General features: G+C 34.3%; 1 protein-coding gene across 1 annotated transcript; it reads left to right on the plus strand.

Annotated features, from left to right (window-relative positions):
- The first annotated feature begins 500 nt into the window (after positions 1–500).
- Positions 501–1996, plus strand: LOC131646067 (protein SRG1-like). Its single transcript, XM_058916230.1, has 4 exons — positions 501–802; positions 888–1135; positions 1235–1559; positions 1648–1996. Exons 1-4 carry the CDS (start codon positions 575–577, stop codon positions 1888–1890), a joined length of 1044 nt encoding a protein of 347 aa, XP_058772213.1. The 5' UTR covers positions 501–574; the 3' UTR covers positions 1891–1996.
- Positions 1997–16824: the final 14828 nt, after the last annotated feature.

Here is a 16824-nt window from a genome sequence, read left to right on the forward strand (position 1 = left end):
ATATATATATATATATATATATATATATATATACTCTTTCGGAAATATCTTTCGGAACTACTTATGTTAAAGAGACCCAAAAAAACCTCTAAGGCTAATATAGGAGTATAAATCATTAGGCGACACAATTCCCTCTTCCTTTTGTCGACATATCTTTTCAAAATAGTAAAATAACGTGCTTTACCACTATATAAATTCTCAATAATTTTTGTTTCCTCCGCACTGTTTAACTTTTAAGTTGCGTCTCGTGGTGCCACTGCCACTAGTCTTAGTCTATACCAATAATAATTTATGCCCGGACGGTAGAAGACAAAAAGTAATGAAAGAAAATATCCCAAACAGCCTGTTATTACTACCGTCTTAATGATGATGTAAAATGCTTTTATAGAATTATTGGCCTTACCTTTTAGAATTATTGGTACTGTAACAATCATAAGCAAGAAACATGTGCAAATTTTACAAATTAGTTACAACTATTATAAACTCTTTTATCAATAAAATAATGATTCCCTCTTCTTTATAAACCTCATTTACATATTCAATTCTTCACTCTTGAAATCCTTTCAAGCATCAAATGGGTGATACCATTAACATGGCTCCCTCTGTCCAAGAGTTGGTAAAGCATAACATTTCAAAAGTTCCACAACAATATCTTCAACTAAATCAAGATCCTGTTGTTATTTCGGATACAACAACACCCTTACCACAACTTCCAGTCATTGAGCTGAGTAAACTGTTATGTGAAGATGCAACTGAGCTAGAGAAACTAGACCGTGCATGTAAAGAATGGGGTTTCTTCCAGGTTTCAACTTTTAATTAATCTTTATATTGTGCTAAAAATGTATTAGATATTTTTAATAAAAGATACATATTTAAATTCATTACAGCTAATGAATCATGGAGTGGATCCTTTACTGATAGAAAATGTGAAAACTGGTATAGAAGAATTCTTCAAGATTCCAATAGAAGAGAAAAAGAAGTTTTGGCAAACACCAGAAGAAATACAAGGCTTTGGACAACTTTATGTTACATTAGAAGAAGAAAAGCTAAGATGGGGAGATATGTTTTTCGTTAAAACTTTTCCATTGCACACAAGGCATCCCTATTTAATTCCTTCTATCCCTCAACCATTCAGGTTCTTTTCTTTTCACTCGCTCACTCACTCCTTTATGTTTTAAATGTTGTCTTGTAAGTTGTATGCACGGAAAAACAATTTTACTTTGGTGTATTGCAGGGATGATTTTGAGAATTATTCTCTTGAGATGAAAAAACTGAGTATCTCAATCATGGAATTTATGTCAAAAGTATTGAAGATCAAACCAAATGAATTGCTTGATTTGTTTGAGGATGGATCTCAAGCAATGAGGATGGGTTACTACCCTCCATGTCCTCAACCAGAGCATGTGATTGGACTTAATCCTCATTCTGATGCTTCTGCCATTACAATTCTTCTTGAAGTTAATCAAGTACAAGGCTTGCAAATCAAAAAAGATGGAATGTGGATTCCGGTCGAACCTCTCTCCAACGCTTTTCTTGTCAATGTTGGAGATGCTTTGGAGGTAATTAAACACACCTAATGAATTTAAATTTACTATCAACATTTTAAGAGATTTGTTGTTGATTAATATTTTAAACACTGTGTGGCAGGTATTAACCAATGGAATTTACAAGAGCATTGAACATCGAGTAACTGTAAATTCAATGAAGGAAAGGATCTCTCTTGCTGCATTTCATTTTCCTCGTATGGGTGGATATGTAGGTCCAACACCCAGCCTTGTTACTCCTGAAACTCCTGCATTGTTTAAAACAATTTCTATTGAAGATTTTGTCAAGAATAACCTTTCAAGCAGGATAAAGGGGAAGTCTTATTTGGATGGTCTTAGGATCTAAAAGAATATTCTTGAATAATTTATTTTCAGAGCCTTTAATTAGTTAATATCGATTGAAATGAGAGAGATTAAGAGACATTTTAATAAAACTGTGTGTTTGAATAGCAGCACGGAGATTATATTATATATAGTGAAATTTAGAGTATATTGTATTAATTACATAAAAAATATGTTACGATGTATTCTAATATAGATAGGCTAAGGAAAATTTCTATGAAATCAACTACGTAACTAAGAATATAATATGTCTATTAACACCCTTAATTGTCATTCCATCTGTTTACCATTAATTTTTGACAAACAACCGCAAGTCCTCCAAACTCTATAATTTGGTAACTCACAGGATCGACTAGATTGATCCTAAGACATGTGTCTTAATATTTTAGTCTTCTCTAAGTTTACTTCATAAGTGAACATGATTCTGACTTATTAATGTGAACAAGATTTCTTGGTAAGAGAAACTAATATTATCTAAGTTAAAAGACTAAGCCTCCGACTGTAAATACTGAGTAAAGTGTAAAGGTTGAATTTAAATGGTTGCAGGAATTGTAAAGTGCAGAAAAGTAAAGGTTCGACAGAAATGTAAAAGCTCCTGATTTAAAGTAAAGAGAAATAAATGTCGAAAGACTGGTATTGATGAAATTGTAAATAATTTTAAAGGAAAAAACAATGGTGTTGCTATACATGCATGATCAACAGACTCTTTTCTCTTCGAGTATTTGAGTATTTTTTGCATACAATGCAAAACACACAAATCTTAACATCTAAGACTCCTATTTATAATAATTCGACCCTAACGGTCTCTACACAGATGTGTGTCGCGTTTGATATTTCAAATAACAAGATCTTCTGATGACACCACGTGTCTTTCTAGCGAAAAGAAGCAAGTTCGAATTTCAAACTTTCCCGCTCGAAGCTTTTTAAAATCATCCAACGCAGTTGTCGAAGCACACTTCTCTGTATTTAAAATATTTCAATCAGACTCTTGATCTTATATTTTACTTTGACATATCAAGTTCTCAGAAGGATAAATATAAAAGAAGAAATAGCCTTTAGGAAGCCACTTCTCATGCTAATTTACTTGGAACATGACATCTTTAAATCATCTTTGATCAAGGGTCGAAATTTCTAGCTAACAAATTGCCCTCAATAAATGTCTATTTCAAATGAATGCATAAATGGACATGTCTTGTAATCACCAAATTTCGACCAAAGACCTATCAACAACCTTCAGGCCATGACGTCATAAGCAATTATGATTTGCTTTTTGAAAACGTATATTCAAGACGTGCGTGCAGCAGTTACTCATCATGAGTATCAACTTCCAAGGTGATTTGGTTGACAGTCTCCCTATCTTCTCTTTCAGGATCCAAACACATGTCTCACTACTCTGGTGAGGTGTAACTGCCCTTGCCTTCACTCCACTATAAAAAACCTTTTATTCATTTTTTGCAATTCTCTTTTTTAACAACAACCCATAAAATCTCTTTCTTCTCCATTCACGCTCCTCTTCTTCTTCACAAAACTTCATTAAAGTTTCAGCTTCTGCAACAATGTCACCAAACAAACAAAAGAAATCCAAGAGCAGAGGAACTTCTAAAGACTCGTCTTCTCAAAACGTTCCAACCAGCAAGCTCATTACTTCTGGGAATCAGGAGTTCATAACGCCTCTTAAACTCACTCAAGAACAAAAAGCAATTTATGCTTCCCGTGTACTAATCCCCTCTCTACTTTTCTGGAAAAACCCTAGGATTCTTAGGACCTTTAATTGTTGTAGGACATTTAGAGAAGTATGTAGAATTTTTCCCAACTTATCATGTCACAAAACCTATAGCGAACAAAATTGACCCCCCTAAAGAAAATCTTGAAGATTCAGTTAAGAAACCTAGTAAATCCTCTAAGGATAAAACTGTTGAAGGTAACTTGAAACCCCAAGTAGAGAGAAAAGTCTTTCAATTGGATTATATCACTGAAAACTTTAGGCTTTTTCGATCATGTCCAACTTTGGACAAATCTTACTTATTCTGGCTTACTAAAGTCGAAAAGAAGAAAAGCCAAACCTGGAAGGATTTAGGGGTTTTCGACTTAATTCAAATGTCAAAACTAGGCTTTAGTTATTGCCAACCTTTGTTGCTAGCATCCCTTTATTTCAGGGATAGCACTAATAATACCTTCCATCTTCCTTGACCCCAACCTTCTTGACATAGCTGCAATAACTGAACTTCCTTCCACTGGGGAAACCTTTGATCCCTACCTTAACTCTAATAACACTATTGACTTTAATGTCAAAAATGCTTCCTTTAGTGCTTACATTAACCTCTACCATGTCGAAGGGGAGGATATTTCTGATGTTGAACACATAGCTTTCTTAGCTCTATGGATATCAAAATTCATTTTTTGCTGTAAGTCTTTGCAAGTAGCTAGGAGATTTCTGACTTTATCCAATCAGTTACACACTGGTCGAAAGGTCTGCATAAGTGAACTGCTTCTAGCTAGCCTGTATGAAATTCTAGGTTCTGCCACCACTAAACTCAAGGAGTATGAAGCTGGTATCAACTTACTCTTGTCTGGACCCTATTGGCTCCTTCAATTATGGCTGAATGCCACATTTGAGCCTTCCCTTCGAACCTTTGGCACTATCAATGAAAAAGATCCTGAGATAGCCAAGCAGAGCATCGAAGGGATTAGACTTCTGCAACTGACTCCTAGTGATGATATGGAGATTCTTTAAACTTGTCTCACCAAATATATACTTATGTTTTCGAAGCGTCACAACTTCACCTCTTTTATGGCCCCTTATGCCAGTCAGACTCATGGGCTAACCTGGTTCACTTCATCAATTGAGGATGTTGTGTAGGATGCAAACACTAAGGTCGAAGACATATGGTGTGCATTCCTTTTACCCAGATTGCTGGTTTCCAGGATCTTGCCGGTGAAGAGTTATGTTTGCCTGTTGGCTTATCAACCTAACTTTGTCTCTCGACAATTTGGGTTATGCCAACTTATCCTTGAACCTCTTTTTACTCGAAAGTGAGAGATTTGCTTTGCAGGAGTAGATTATGTTGTTCGAGATATTGCAAAACATTGAGAATACCATGCATCTTTTGCTAAATTCAATCTTATTCCTTTTCAACCTGCTTTCTATACAACCAATGGTTTTTATACCTGGTGGACGAACTTCTATTTGAACAACATGTTCGACACTGCTCAAATCAATTATAATCTAACGAAAGCCTTCTCACTTGTGCAGGAAAATGTGTGCAAAGGTAAGACAACACATTACAAAGAAATCAAAGCGTTCCAGGAATAATTTGAAACTATCTATGATCCTACCCAGCTTAGTCGAACGGTTTAAGAAGCAGCACATACTTTAAGAGAAAATTTTACTAAATCACTTCCAAAATTAAAAATTCCTCAATCTGTAAAACCTGAACTCAGGTATGATCTAGCTTTCGAACTTCAACCATCCAAGTTTCCAAAGCTGCCTAGTGCTGATTTTGCCTTGGCATTTTCTCCACCTTACCCAGATTGGTTCACTTGTGGAAATATTTTTAACGAATTAAAAAATGAATCTAAAAAACGTGCCAAAAGGATAATTTTGACTAAGCATACTCTGGACAGTTTCAAAGGTTTCCTCCACTATGACTTGTCTGCAATGAGAATTGTATCTCCGACATGTGAAGGTGTGGAGTCTAAGGAATTCCTGGTTTTACTTCTTTTTCTTTCTTAAAACACAACTCTTTAACTAACTCTGCATGTGTTTCCTTTCAGCTATTGAAAGAAAATCAGTTAAGAAGGAGAAGACTACTTCGACTACTGTATCAAAACCAACAACCTCTTCTAGCCATGGGGCCCCTTCTACAAAGGGTGTTTCTCCAAAGAAAGTGGCGAAGGTTTCAAAGGTATTAAACCACACTATTCTTTTTATCTTTTGAATCTTCTTCTAACTATAATATGTTCATTTTCCGAGATAATGGCTTACCTCTTGCTACACCTAAGAAAGGAAAGGCCCCTGATGGAGATGCAGCAATAGTCATTGAAGATGATGATACAGAAGTTCCTCTTACTCCCCTTAAAACCAAGAAGAAGAAAAAAATAAGGCATCGACAGATGCCTCATATCAAGCCACCAATCAAAATGACATTCAAGTGAAAATTCTTCCCCCTCCTCGAAAGGATGTTGGGCCTCAACCCTCTGGGGTTGTGATTCTAGAGCATATTGGAAGCAATGCTTCTAATCCTAATGATCACAAGGTATAATTTTCACTTAATAATTAATTTCCTTCTAAATGATTTCGATTCTCAATCTAATGTTTTTCCATTTTTTGTAGGATAAACCAAACACTCCTCCTGACTCTTCTTGAAGGTGTTTTTCATGTTGGCTGCATTAATGGTAAAACATACCCGGTTGATTATTGTATTATACAGGTTGCATATGTGTGAAGCTAATACAGATTTTGTAGTGAATGTCATGATCGATGTCACGACATCCGTGTGTGACAGTAGGATCTGTTATTGTTTATTAAATGTGTTTCCTGATTTATCCCTTTTATCAGTTTAGGAAAATTTTTATTGAGTGCTGCATATTTCGTCCAGAAAATCCTACTGACAGCACATTATGTAACAGACAGTTGGCGTGTGAATTAGGTAACTTTGTTAACCCTAATCTGTTTCTTAAAAAGCCCAAGGCCCGAGACTGCATATAAAAAGGACTGCAATCCTATTTTGGAAAGCAGATAGAAGATTGTGTATTGTGAAAAACTGTTGATCTGTAACTATCTCGTGTGATCCAAGCAATTGACCTTGATGATTGCGTTGGAATTAGTTTGTGTTTGTGTAATGTCACTCTAAGCTTTTAAGCTCGAGTGTGTGTCTCTTGATTGAAGCTTTTAAGCAGATCAAGGTGTGTTTTTGAAGAGTGTCTTCTATCTGTAATTGTTTATTGTTTATGTGTAATCACTACTGTGATTAAGGGGGAGTGGAATGGAGATATTCCATATCTAGGTAGATCCTAGGTAGAAGGGTCATTGGGTAGTGATTAAGTTAGAGGTTATAAATGGGGGAGTTTAGCTTTGAATTGATACTACTGATAGTGGACTTCATCCCTGGCTTGGTAGCCCCCAGAGTAGGTTGTTTGAACCGAACTGGGTAAACAATTTTGTGTGTTCTTTATTGCTTTTATTCTGTTTTGTTATTATTGTCTGTGCTGCATAATTGTGGATGTCTTAACATCCAGTTTGACATCGAGCATGTGTTACTAGAATTTTCAATTGGCATCAGGGCATGCACCCTGCCTGTTTACATCTGGGTGAGATCTAGGGATAACAAAATTCTGGTACTATGGAGAAGGAACTGTTAGTGTTTGGAAACAGACCACCTATCCTGGATGGCTCTAACTATGACTATTGGAAACCTCGTATGGTAGCAGTCATTAAGTTAGTGGACAACAAGGCCTGGAGAGTTGTTGAAAGCGGATGGAAACATCCTGAGAAAATTCTGGAAGATGGAACCACTGTTCTAATTCCTGAAACTCAATGGAGCAAATCTGAAGAAGAGTTAGCTTCGGGCAATTCCAAGGCCCTAAGTGCACTGTTCAATGGTATTGATAAGAACATATTCAGACTTGTGCAACACTGTGAGCTGGCTAAAGAAGCTTGGGATATTCTCAAAACAGCACATGAAGGCACGCCCAAGGTAAAGATGTCGAGACTTCAAATTCTTACCACTAAGTTTGAAATCTCAAGATGAAAGAGGATGAAACCATTTATGAATTTTACATGAATGTCCGTAAGATTTCAAACAACTCAGCAGCCTTAGGAGAAAAAATGACTGAAGAAAAACTAGTAAGGAAGATCCTCAGATCACTGCCTAAGCGATTTGACATGAAGTTAACTTCCATAGAGGAAGCTCAAGACATCAGCAACATGAAGCTGGACGAACTTATTGGTTCTCTACAAACCTTTGAGTCAAGCATCTGTGAGCCTGTTGAAAAGAAGAACAAAAGCATCGCTTTTGTCACCAACACAAGTGATAATTCAAAAGAAAGCAATGGTGGAAGTGATGAGAATTTATCAGACGCCATAGCCATGCTTGGAAAACAATTCAACAGACTTATTAAAAGAGTTGATTAGAAGTCCAGACCCAATGTCAAGAACACTTTCAATGACATCAGTCAGACCTATGACTCAAGCAAAAGATTCAAAGCCGAGGAGAAGCCCTATCTAGGGAAAGTGGTTCAGTGTCATGGATGTGAAGGATTCAGACACATTAGAGTTGAATGTCCTACCTACCGCAAGGAGCAAAAGAAAGAACTGACTGTTACTTGGTCTGATGAAGACTCAGATTCAGAAGAAGAAACTGCAAGACATGTCACAATTTCAACAAGAATCTATAAATCTGATGATGAGCTAACCTTTGATGAACTAGATGCCTCGTACAATAAGTTTTGTAGGGAGAATGCTAAAGTCTGCAAACAAGTGGAGAAGCAAGAGATAATCATAAGAGAGCTAGAAACTTAGAAGAATAAACATCTTGCAACCATAGACTCCTTCAGTAGTGAAGTAAGCATGTTGAACCACAAACTTGATCAAATGACCAAGTCATTCAAAATGCAGAACAATGTATCTGATTCTCTAGAAGAAACTATGGAATTTGGACAAAGAACAGGAGACATGTCTGGAGTGGGATTTGTGACTAAAGAGGAATTAATCTCTGGACTCAGGAGGACAGAACCCAAGACCTGTGTGACTAACCAGATGTCAATCCAAATGTCACAACATCAAGGAAACATAAGAAGGAGGCATTCAAAGAAAAGGTTCCAAAAATGGAGGTGTCATCACTGTGGCAGATTTGGTCACATAAAACTGTTCTGCTTCAGAATAGTTGGATATTGTAATACGGTGAACTGACTTTAATATCGAAATGTTGCGGTAAGCAAGAGTCGCCACCGACTTTTAATTTATCCAATTGGAAAGGCTAAAAGAACAGGAAAGACCTTTGATAGATTTTGAGTTCGGGGGGTAAGTTATACAAAGGGAAGGTGTAAGGCACCCTTTGTATCCATGGTTATCCATGGGCTCTTAATTGCTTAGCTCACTTGTTTGTTTGAATTGTTTGAAAAGGAGGTGTGAAAAGTGAAAACTTTGAAGAAGAACTTTAGCTTGTAAATAAGCGTAGTCTTTTTGAATTTGATTTTGAAAAGAGGTGGGAAAAGATTTTGAGTTTGAATTTGAATTTGAAAAAGAGCAAGCAATTAATAGCAACTACCCTAAGTTTAAAAATTTGTTCTTTAAGGTTTTCAGGGCGAAAGGGTCTATCCATACCATGAGAGGGCAGGAAGTCTTTCAATTGGATGTTTAAGGGTCATCGAGGAAGTATCGTTCGCCATAAAACTGTCCCTACCATATAGAGGGTAGGTAGTCTTTAAGGAAGGATAGAATAGTCATTTAGGCAACAGGCGAGGATACCTTAGCAATGGGACAATCGTTATATTTTTATAAGGCAACCTCGAGGGAGTTTCAATAACTTTAAAGGCAACATTGCTTTAGGTATCCTCGGAATCGAGGGACTTTGACTATTTAGTATAGTTAGAGGCAACAGAATTATAAGGCAACGAAGGCAACACGAGGGATTACCCTAAAGGTGTGTGGGTGCAACAATCACGTGATTAATTTCGATGACATTTATCTTGTAAAGTTCGTGGTTCTACGTTCAGTTCATGGTTTATCACTCCCTAGGATTACTAACCATGCAGTTTAAAATAAACAAAAATCAAAGGCAGGAATTAAAAGGCGGAAAATAAAGCCTTATGGCCACAGCAATACAACCCGAATGCAGTTACATAACTGGTAAAAAATACGAGGAAAAATATAAGAGAATATTCTAAGCAAGCAATACAACCTGTGAGCAGTTACATGATTTATAATAGCAAGCAATAGTATTGAGGCAACTAAAAGGATAAACGAACAAAACCAAAGTTAATAAAGAGTAATTAAAATAGAGGCAGAAAGTAAAAGGCAAAATTAAATAAAAGGCAGAAATTAAAAGGCAAAATTAAAAGGCAGACAAATATTAAACCGAAGGCATTCGACAATCACAGAATAAGGGATGAGAAGAGAAATTGCGCATTTTAGAAATTCAAGGTTTGAAGGCAAATGAAGTGTTCATGGTGATAAATCTTAAATCTTAGAGAAAACCTAAAATTATTGTTATAGTTATTTTTAACAAGCCTAAAAAAAAATCAGGGTTTGAAAACCTAAAATTAATTAATTAGCCTAAAATTAAACTATTATCCTAAAAATAATTATTAGCCTAAACTAAACTAAATTAAAATTAAAATTTATTTTTATTATACATGATTTTTGTTTTATTAAAAAAAGAAAATTGGTTTGAAGAAAAAGAAAACAACAAGTCATCCAAAATAAAACAAAATAAAATAAATAAAAAATAAAAAAAATTAATGGAACCTGGCGTGGATTCTGTGTGTATGCATCCTGGATGGTCCATGGTGGATTGTTGCCTCCAGATGCGTTGGATCAGACTGCACAGGGATCTGATGGCTACAGTTGGAGGTTGCACCATGTGTACATGAAGATGATTGTACTGGACCTCTTTTGAATAGACAAGAGCAAATAATTGTTAAAATAAAACGCCCAATCTCTTGCCTTTTGCGCCAATCACGTTATTTGTTGGTAGGGGTGGAAATAGGCTGGGCCGAGCTAGGCTTTGCCAAGCCTAAGCCTGGCCTGTCAAAAAAACTGAAGCCTAAGCCTGGCCTGTGGCCTGTCGTAGGCTTATTTTTTAGGCCTGAGCCTGGCCTTTTCGAAGGCCTGGTTAGCCTGTTAGCCTATATAAAGCCTATTTGTTTTAGACATATGTATATAAGCAATTAAAATAATGTTTAAATAGACTAACTAACTAAAAGATCAAGAGACCAAAAATTTGTTTGCATTGACTTATTTTAACTTATCTCTTAGTATAATTTTTACAAGACTATTTGTTTAAGAGAACTTATGAAAACAATGTTCATCAGATGTTTTCATCTTATTATTACAAGTTCTTTAAGATAACCAAATTTTATTTATGTATTTTAATTCAAAGTATAAAACATAACATAATGATAATAAAAAAAGTATTCATATTTATTTAAATAGGCCGGCCTGATAGGCTTAAAAGGCTTCTTTTAGGGCCCGAGGCCTAGCCTTTTTAACTAAATAGGCTTATAAAAAAGCCTAGGCCTTTTCTATTTAAAAATAATGTGTGGCCTGGCCTGAGCCTATATAAGCTAGCCTGTAGGCCCCTGTTATCGGCCTGGCCTATTTCCACCCCTATTTGTTGGTTAGTTGATTAAATAAAATAAATAAGCAAAATAATGAAGTGAGTGGAATTTTCACAAGTCAAAGCGTGGGGTCCACCCGTGCATTAGTGTCCAATGAAGAAGAGGAAGAGAAAGCCTTATCTTTTGACCAGCCAATGAGAATGGGGCACGCCTGGAGAGAGAGATTGCCTGCGCTGACCGGCCAATAGGAGCCATACACACGCATGCACGCTTCCCTTGGTTACCGTTCATCATCTCTTTCCCATATTAGCTGCGAATTCACTTGCCATTTTTTCCGCAGCTAACGCTGGATTTCCTACCACATGCAAACAGCGATCAAACCAAACAAATAATTGCCCAGGTCATATAAACGAGGCCTTGCGCGCTTCGTGGTGGAGTTAGTTTTGGCAGATACGGCACGTAAAGGTGAAAACAAAGGCGAAGCTTTCTTGTGCCCTAACAATGGTGGTTCCATGTTTTTGCGTCAAAGCTTTTCTCTAATGGTTTTAATCGTCTATAATCTTCGTCCTGAACTCAAATATGCGGTTAGATCGAATTGAAACATGGCAAAACAAACGTATGAAAACTTAGCACATGAATGAATATGGTGAGCATGATGCGCATGTTCCAGACGTCACATGGCTTAGAGAATGATTCTACCTTACCCTATATTACCTCTGAAACGCTTTGGGATGGTTGCTTGGACCTGGAAAGAGCTGGAACAAGGAAAACGAATTCCTCACCTTTCTTTTATTTTTTTGCACTTCGGAACCCTTCTTTTTCTCTTTTTCCTCCCTTAGGGTTTGCCAAGTTTATATATGTATAGGAGATTGATTAGGGTTTTGAAATTGAATCATATATTGGTGGATTTAAAGAGATTGGAAATTGATTGATTCTTGAATGCAATCTTTCTAATTTAAAGAGATTGGAATAATTGAATCAAATTTTGGACAAAATTAGAAAGATTAGGAACCATATTTCAAATCAAATCTCCCTAACTTGCAAATCAAGATTCAAGTGAATCCAAGCCCAGAAATTCAACCTAATTCATTCCATTACATAAGCACTAGGATTGCAGACCCCTAAGGGACGTTTTTGCAGCCTCAAGAGTCCTAACCGAGTTCACAAAAAGTCAAGAACATTCCAAGATCGAATTCTTAATTGCAGGCCAATTCAAGGAGAATTAAGCATTCAAACACCTTCCTTGATCTTCCCTGAAGCTGTCTCGATCGTTCCCAGACCTTAAAGCCTCAAGAACACCCCACTGTAAGTCAAGTTTTGTAGCCTTTTAACTTTGAATCGGATTCGATCATACACGCATAATTATTGTATTTTGGTTGCATATTCATGTTTATTTTGATGCTCTGATTGATTCTGGAAACTTAATTGCATTAATACGTTGTTATGTGAGTTTCAGCATTGTTAGGGTTTTAAGTTTCTGATTAGGGTTTTCTTAATTAGGTAAAATTAGACCTAATCTCAGGTATCAATGGACTCGTGAGACTTGGACGATCACAATGGTGTGGTCGCGAAACATTTTTGGTGCGTTTTTGTTGTATTTGTAACATGCAGGTTTATAGCTACGGCATGAAGCAACCGTGGGTATAGGTCTGGCCTAAGACGAAGGCCAGAGGTTGAAGACGACTACGCGTCACTCCCTCATTGGCTGGAATGCACGCGAAACTTGTTTCAAAACCCAGGGATCTCACGCGTTAAGACGCATGCACTATCGTACTCCCTCACCATCGCTGCCGTCCATTTTATCATCAGCTCAATCCAACGTGTGCGAAGCTAAGGTGTATCATGATCCTCTCCAGGTGTGCAACACAGGATCATACGCCAGGTTTTCTAATTTTATTTAATTTTAATTGCATAATTCCTTTTTATTTATTTATTTTCTTTTTAATTTAAAAACTTTTTTTAATTTCCTTTTAATTACTCTCTTCATATAAAAACAAAAAAAACTTTTTTTCATAAAATCAAAACATTTGCTTTTTTTTAATCATTAATTCAAATAATTCTTTTTTTAAAATTAATTAAAATTTGTCCATTTAATTAATTTAATTTAGTTTTAATTAGTTAAAAAATAGGTTTAATTAATTAAAATTAGGATTAATTAATTTAGGGTGATTTAAATAAATTAGGATTCATAAAATTAATTTAATCAGGATTAGCCGATTTTAAAATTAACTAGGTTGAAAACCAATAATTAATTTTTAGGTTTGTTAGCCTCGATTAATTTAGAAATCCTAGTATCCTTAGGTTTTTAGGTAGGTGTCGTCCATTAACTAATGCATCGACTTTTCTCATAAAACCTAATTTCCTAAAAAATCAGGGTTTACCCTGAATGTTTTCAAAACCTTTTGCCTTTTCCAAAACCTCTTTTATTTTAATCTATTTTATCAATACCTTTTATTTGCCTTTTGCCTTATTATTCTATAATTCTTGATTTATAATGTATCTGCCCCAAAGCCATGTACAAAAAGTGTTCTACCTTTCTTTCTGCCTTTTATTTTCTGTTACCCTTCAAGGGTTTTATTGTAATAGTAATTAGGATTATTTTTCTGCCTTTAATTTTCCCGCCCACAGGTGTTTATTGTAATAGCATAGGACTTTTTAAAGTTTGCCTTTAACTGCGTGTGGTTAGTAATCCTAGGGAGTGCAAGCCTGTTAATTAACATAGCTAACTAATTACAAGATAATATAACTGAATTGAATCACCTGATTGTGACACGCACACACCTTTAAGGTAACCTCTTTTTGTTGCCTATTGCCTTTTTATTATTATGATTCTGAAATAGTCAAAGTCCCTCGATTCCGAGGATACCTAAAGCAAAACAAATGTTGCCTCAGTTCATTATCATCATCCATTTTGTCCCTCGAGGTTGCCTTGTAAATGATGATTGTCCCAATTGCTAAGGTATCCTCGCCTGTTGCCTAAAATGACTATTATATCCTTCCCTAAGACTACCTGCCCTCTTTATGGCAGGGACAGTCTTGTGGCGAACGATAATTTCGATGACCCTTTTTACATCCAATGAAAAAACTACCTACCCTCTTATGGTATGGATAGCCTTGTCAAACTGAAAAGCTAAAAGAACAATTTTTCTAACTTAGGGTAGGTGCTCCTGATTGCTTGCTCTACTCAAATTCAAATTCAAAATTCGAAATTCTTTTTCCCACTCGTTTTCAAATACTTTCAAAAACAAGGCTACGCTTATTTACAAGCTAAAGTCCTTAACGAAGTTTTTCTAAACACACACGACACTTCAAACATTTCAAACAATTCAAAAGTGAGCTAAGCAATTAAGAGCCCATGGATAACCATTGATACAAAGGGTGCTTACACCTTCCCTTTGTATAACTTAACCCCCGAACTCAAAATCTTTTTAAAAAGTCTTTTCCTGTTCTTTTAGCCTTTCTATATATTGGATAAAATAAAAGTCGGTGGTGACTTTTGCTTAACCGAACATTTCAAAAAGTCAGTTCTCCCACCGTATTACAATATATATATATATATATATATATATATATATATATATATATATATATATATATATATATATATATATATATATATATATATATATATATATATATATATTATTTAAATAGTACACTCAAATAATATGGTATTAATACTAATAATAATGCATTTTTTTGAAAGAATAAGAAATTATATATAATTCCAAAAACAGATATGTACAAAGCGACCCATAGGGTCTAGCAAACAACTACTAAACAGACCTTAAAAAAACCAACTCATAAAAGAAAATGAGCAATCCTTCCTCTAAGGTTTGATTTTCTCCACATCCTGTGTATTATGGTATCTATGATCTCACTATGTATACTTCTTTTCCTATCCTTATGCCTATCATCATCACTATACACCATCTCATTTCTATATAGCAGTATACACTGTTACTGCAGAAGCAGTCTTTAATAGCTTGGTTCTCCAACTCTTACTCTTACTCTTGTGAGTGATCCAATTCATCTTTTGGTCCCATCTTTGAGGAGTGTGATTCATCTGTATCAACATCAAAACTTTCTTCCATATATCATGCATTTTCCTGCATTCAAATAACAAGTGGTTCCAAGTTTCAGATATTAACGTAATTTTATTGAATAAAATTAGACCATAAATGTTATTATAATTTAAGATTATTATTTGGATGGAAACACATATTATATATAATAGTAATAATTAAAAATTAAAAAAATCACATTTTAATATATTTTTTTAAAAATTTTAGATTAAAGAATGAAATTATGTATTTAAAATTTTTAAATTCAAATTAAATAATAATAAAAGATTACTCGTATGCCTTATGTAATCAAAAAGCTTATTAAAATAGTGTGAATAGATTGAAGATAAAACAACAAAGTTGGTAAAATAATTTATTTAATAAATATAAATAGTTTTTTCTGTATACAAATTATAGAAATCTAAGATGAAAAATAGTGTTTATGTTAAAACAAATAAGAGGGAATAACAAATTAAGAGTTAAGAGGTAAGAATATATTTCTTTATATCTTTTAGATTAATTTAGTCAATCAAGAGTAAATGGATGTTAAGAAATTAAAATTGCTAAGTTGAATTAAATTTAGAACATTCATCTAAAATTAAGTTGAAATATACAAATGTAAAAAGAAAAATAAAATAAAATAATATATGAACATAATTGAAATAACTTATAGGGTTTAAACATGAGTGGACATGTAAGATATCTCAATAACAACAATTTTATAACGAGTTTGTAGAGATTGAAGAAGAATTGACATATTAATTTATTTGTGACGAAAACAATCTATAAGATATTTTCATAGCATAAGAAGTATGAGAAATATAATCAATGGTGAATTTGTAAAAGATAATTGATTCCGAAGGACCTCTTAGATTGATTTAATCTATAAAAAAATGGATTTGTAAAAAATGAATTAATTTTGTATCTGAAAAATATTAAATGAAAACATTATTATGAGTGAAAATACGTTTAAAATAATGTAAATGGTAGATATTTGATGAGAAAAAAAAATGAATGAGGAGATTGACACATCAGCATTTTGTTGATGCAGAAGAAATAAGATTATGTCGCTATATATATATATATATATATATATATATATATATATATATATATATATATATATATATATATATATATATATATATATATATATATATATATATATATATATATATATATTATATACTCTTTCGGAACTACTTATGTTAAAGAGACCAAAAAAACCCTCTAAGGCTAATGTAGGAGTATAAATCGTCAGGTGACACAATTCCCTCTTCATTTTGTCGACATATCTTTTCAAAATAGTAAAGTAACGTACTTCACCACTATATAAATTCTCAATATTTTTGTTTCATCCGCACTGTTTAACTTTTAAGTTGCGTCTCGTGGTGCCACTAGTCTATAAATTATTATGCCCGGACGGTAGAAGACAAATATTAATAAACGAAAATGTCTCAATGATGATGTAAAATGCTTTTATAGAATTATTGGTATTACTTTTAGAATTATTGGTACCGTAACAATCATAAGCAAGAAACATGTGGAAATTTTACAAATTAATCACAACTATTATAAACTCTTTTTTCAATAAA

The sequence above is a fragment of the Vicia villosa genome, linkage group LG2, assembly GCF_029867415.1.
Source record: "Vicia villosa cultivar HV-30 ecotype Madison, WI linkage group LG2, Vvil1.0, whole genome shotgun sequence".
Taxonomy (NCBI): domain Eukaryota; kingdom Viridiplantae; phylum Streptophyta; class Magnoliopsida; order Fabales; family Fabaceae; genus Vicia; species Vicia villosa.

Excerpts from the sequence above, each read along its gene's own strand:
- LOC131646067 (XM_058916230.1), top strand. The coding sequence starts at position 575 with ATGGGTGATACCATTAACATGGCTCCCTCTGTCCAAGAGTTGGTAAAG. Across the intron at positions 803-887 it reads AAGAATGGGGTTTCTTCCAG|CTAATGAATCATGGAGTGGA; the intron begins GTTTCAACTTTT and ends AATTCATTACAG. Across the intron at positions 1,136-1,234 it reads TCTATCCCTCAACCATTCAG|GGATGATTTTGAGAATTATT; the intron begins GTTCTTTTCTTT and ends GGTGTATTGCAG.